This window comes from Nanorana parkeri, unplaced genomic scaffold, assembly GCF_000935625.1.
Source record: "Nanorana parkeri isolate BGI_ZX_2015 unplaced genomic scaffold, ASM93562v1 scaffold658, whole genome shotgun sequence".
Taxonomy (NCBI): domain Eukaryota; kingdom Metazoa; phylum Chordata; class Amphibia; order Anura; family Dicroglossidae; genus Nanorana; species Nanorana parkeri.
In genome coordinates, this window is record NW_017306926.1 from 201,406 (window position 1) to 205,528 (window position 4,123).

At 51.1% G+C, this 4,123-nt stretch overlaps 1 protein-coding gene across 1 annotated transcript in view; it reads left to right on the top strand.

Annotated features, from left to right (window-relative positions):
- The window catches only part of PTPN21 (protein tyrosine phosphatase, non-receptor type 21), a 43,179-nt gene that overhangs the window by 34,861 nt on the left and 4,195 nt on the right, over positions 1 to 4,123 (top strand). The window contains exons 15-16 of the mRNA XM_018563356.1: positions 1,681 to 1,809; positions 3,309 to 3,543. Of these exons, the coding sequence (XP_018418858.1) occupies positions 1,681 to 1,809; positions 3,309 to 3,543 (364 nt within the window). The remainder of the gene's footprint in view (positions 1 to 1,680; positions 1,810 to 3,308; positions 3,544 to 4,123) is intronic.

Consider the following 4,123-nt stretch of genomic DNA (forward strand, 5'->3'; position numbering starts at 1 on the left):
TGTAGATCCACTTGGGAGGCAGCGGATGGCAACTGAAGTAGCAGATAAGCAGGATGAGTAGAGATTCTCAAAAAGGAAAGACACCGACCATGCTCCTGAAGTCCTCAGGTTCCAGGATACTTCAAGAGCCATCATTGGTCCTAGTTCTCTTTCTCTAACAGCAAAACAGGCCTCCTCCATGTTGGAGGCCTCAGGGAAACCTTTCCCTTACATCAGCCTTTGTCCACCCCCAGGCCTTAGACCTAGCCTGGGGGGCAGGCTGAACAGCACCCAGCCGTAATCTATGGCTGGTCCTGGCTAGTCTGAGCACAAAGCAAATCCCTCCAATATATGTACCCTATCCCATCATGCACCACTGGCTGAGAGAAACCCAGTGATTGGCTGTTGTACATACACTACAGTGCCTCTCATTGGCAGTCCCACAATATGACAGAGTCACACTCCGCCCAGGGGGGTACAGACAATGCCAGGCACCTAGAATTAACCAGATAACTGCCACTATAAATCCAGCCGGGCCGACTACAGCCCCGGCTATCACTAAATGTCTAGTAGCCACATCACAGAGGGTAATGGGGGCTACACTATAAAGTCACAATCTGTCCTTCTACAAGAAACTTCTGTTGTATGTCTGTTGCCAAGCTTGTCTCTGACTGAGCGCACGTTCCTGACACCATCCATCTGACCCTGTTTATGTATGTCGCAGTGTAAGGTCCTAGAGCAGCGACTGGAACAAGGTATGGTCTTCACGGAGTATGAACAGACCCTGAAGAAGAGACTTCCCGACACAGAGTGCTCCATAGCGCGGCTCCCTGAGAATGCCGAGCGGAACCGGTTCCAGGATGTCCTTCCCTACGATGACACTCGGGTTGAACTGGTCCCAACTAAAGAAAATAACACCGGTTATATCAATGCCTCTCATATAAAGGTGAGGCCGCCTCATCTCGTCACAAAGACCATGCGTCACCTGACAACTACCTGGGGTGTCCCTGTGTCATCTGCCAACTCCTTCAGTCCCTGTGTCCTTTGCCACCTCCTTGGGTCCCCGTGTCATCTGCCACCTCCTTGGGTCCCCGTGTCATCTGCCACCTCCTTGGGTCCCTGGGTCCTCTACCACTTCCTTGGGTCCCCGTGTCATCTGCCACCTCCTTGGGTCTCCGTGTCATCTGCCCCCTCCTTGGGTCTCCGTGTCATCTGCCACCTCCTTGGGTCCCTGTGTCATCTGCCACCTCCTTGGGTCCCCGTGTCATCTGCCACCTCCTTGGGTCCCTGGGTCCTCTACCACTTCCTTGGGTCCCCGTGTCATCTGCCACCTCCTTGGGTCTCCGTGTCATCTGCCACCTCCTTGTGTCTCCGTGTCATCTGCCACCTCCTTGGGTCCCCGTGTCATCTGCCACCTCCTTGGGTCCCCGTGTCTTCTGCCACCTCCTTGTGTCCCCGGGTCCTCTACCACCTCCTTGGGTCCCTGTGTCATCTGCCACCTTCTTGGGTCCCTGTGTCATCTGCCACCTTCTTGGGTCCCTGTGTCATCTGCCACCTCTCCGGGGTACCCGTGTCATCTGCCACCTCTCCGGGGTACCCGTGTCATCTGCCACCTCTCCGGGGTACCCGTGTCATCTGCCACCTCTCCGGGGTAGAGATGAATGTGATCGGCTACATGTGATTTGTGTGTTCATTCTGCAGGTGGCAGTTGGCGGTGTGGAGTGGGATTACATCGCTACCCAGGGACCTCTGCAGAATACGTGTCAGGATTTTTGGCAGATGGTCTGGGAGCAGGGGGTGGCCATCATTGCCATGGTAACACTGGAAGAGGTAATGCGTGCCAATTTTACTTTACTTTATAAAACATAAAAGATTTTCCTGAGTCTCTCGGAGAAGGCCGATTTCATTGTGGAATATAGAGAATTATAGCCGAGAACTAAAGAAATATGAAATGATCGCGGTATGTCCTGTATACTGCCAGTCACTCCATTAATATCCATTTAAAGGAATCCGCGTTTTATGTGAGCAGCTTTTTTAGTGGAGCCACTGAACTCATTTCCTTAAAGGAGAACTATGAGGCGAGTGAAAATCACTCCTCATAGTTCTAGCCGACCTGTGACAATGAGACTGTCACAGGTCGGCTCAGTAGATCGGGAGGTGAGCGAACACATAGCGGCGCTCGCTCACTTCTCGATCATGTCCCTGCAGAGATCGGTGATTGTCAGTCACCGCTCTCTGCAGAGATTCCTCCCCTCTCCGATCCTCCAGCGTTGAGTGGAGGAATGGACGGGGGAAGGGGCGGGCACAGCTGGCCCTGCCTCTAGATTGGCAGAGCCAGCTGTCACTCACGCACAGTGGCGTCACAAGGGGGGTGCGGGGGTGCGGCCTGCACCCGGGTGCCACCATTGGAGGGGTGACACCAAAATGACTCACAGTCATTTTGGTGTCACCCCCCTCTGAAAAGTCGGGCGCTTGGTCATGGACCGAACGCCCGACAGTATCAGGAGAGAGGAGGGGACCCGGCGGCATACCTTATCCTGCCGGGTGACTGTCCCCTCCTCTCTCTGCCGGCGTCCATCACCAAGATGGCCTGCCGGCAGGTATCAGCATACTGACGCGCGTGCACGATGACTGTAGCTCGCGGTATACTGAGCTTTGGGTGACGGGAGGACGCTAGTTTGTGTCCTCCCGTTGGCCTTAGGAGAACTATGGGGAAAAGCCCCGACCCCATACTTCTCCTTTAACTCCTTATGACTAAATTGTTGGCGGCTCAGCCCTGCTTGGATAATCCTCTTTAAGTCTCCATTTGTCAGTCCAGTCCATGTCTTCATTCAACAGTACCAAGCCTTGATGAAGGGGGAACCCTTTGATTCCCTTGGAACATTTTGGCATTTTATGACTAGGAATATGAGTCTGAATGAAATGAAATATACAGTCTATGTCCTTCCTTTGGATCCTAAAATCCTTACAGAGGTTATAAGACACACACCACACACACACACACACACACACACACACACACACACACCACACACACACCACACACACTGTAAGGTTGAGGGTCATCAAGCGACTATTATTTGTGGTCAGATTTTCTGTATTTGCCATTCTTGGTAAATGTATTGCAGTGATTGCGCTGGCCTCCAACAATGGCCTCCAACAATGGCCTCCACATCTATTGCTGGAGAGTTCAGTTCCTTCCATGTCCATTATAATCATGCAGTCAACAACTCAACCTAGAGAGTCATGAAGTACCTTCAGGTCATGAGTTGGCCATCCATCACCGTCCAGTATATTCCCAATAAACCCCTCTTCTGTTTCCACCCCAGGAGGGAGGCCGGGAGAAGAGTTACCGATACTGGCCGAGGCTTGGGTCGCGCCACAACACCGTCACCTACGGGAGGTTCAAGATCACCACGCGCTTCCGCACCGACTCCGGCTGTTACGCCACCACCGGCCTGAAGATAAAACACCTGCTGACCGGGCAGGAGAGGACCGTGTGGCACCTGCAGTACACAGACTGGCCGGAACTCGGGCACCCCGAGGACCTGAAGGGCTTTCTCTGTAAGCTTCATACATTGCGGCTTCTTATTAGAAGGATGTTCCACCTTCAGGTGTCTGAGATGCCGTGCGCACGCTGTCCTACAGCCCCTGCCGAATCTGAATTCCTTCTAGATACCCCCTGTGCTTATTCAGCCAAGTCCTTCTGTCCTCCATCTGGAGATTTTTTTTTTCTCTTGTTGTTTTATATCTGTTTACTTAAATATATAGCAGTAGCGGCACACAATGAACCTGGGTGCAACTCATGATTAACTTTTCACACAAGATTCACCCAACATTCGACCAGAAATCACACATTTTTCCTACTGAAGTCAGTTCCGAAAATGCGTGCGTGAAAACTGTGTGAATCTTGGTTGAAAAAATTTACGTTACATTAGCAGACCCCCCAAACATGATATTTTAGTGAAAGCTACTTATGAAAGTCATCTCTGTATTCAATTCACAATGTTAATTTAACGTGTGGATTCCCAGAGCACTATGGGTTAGCTGTAAATGTTTGTTGAAATTAAACCACTTACAGAATAAGCTACATTTTGATGCATTATACAATATCTTATTATTATTTGTTATTATATGTCATATA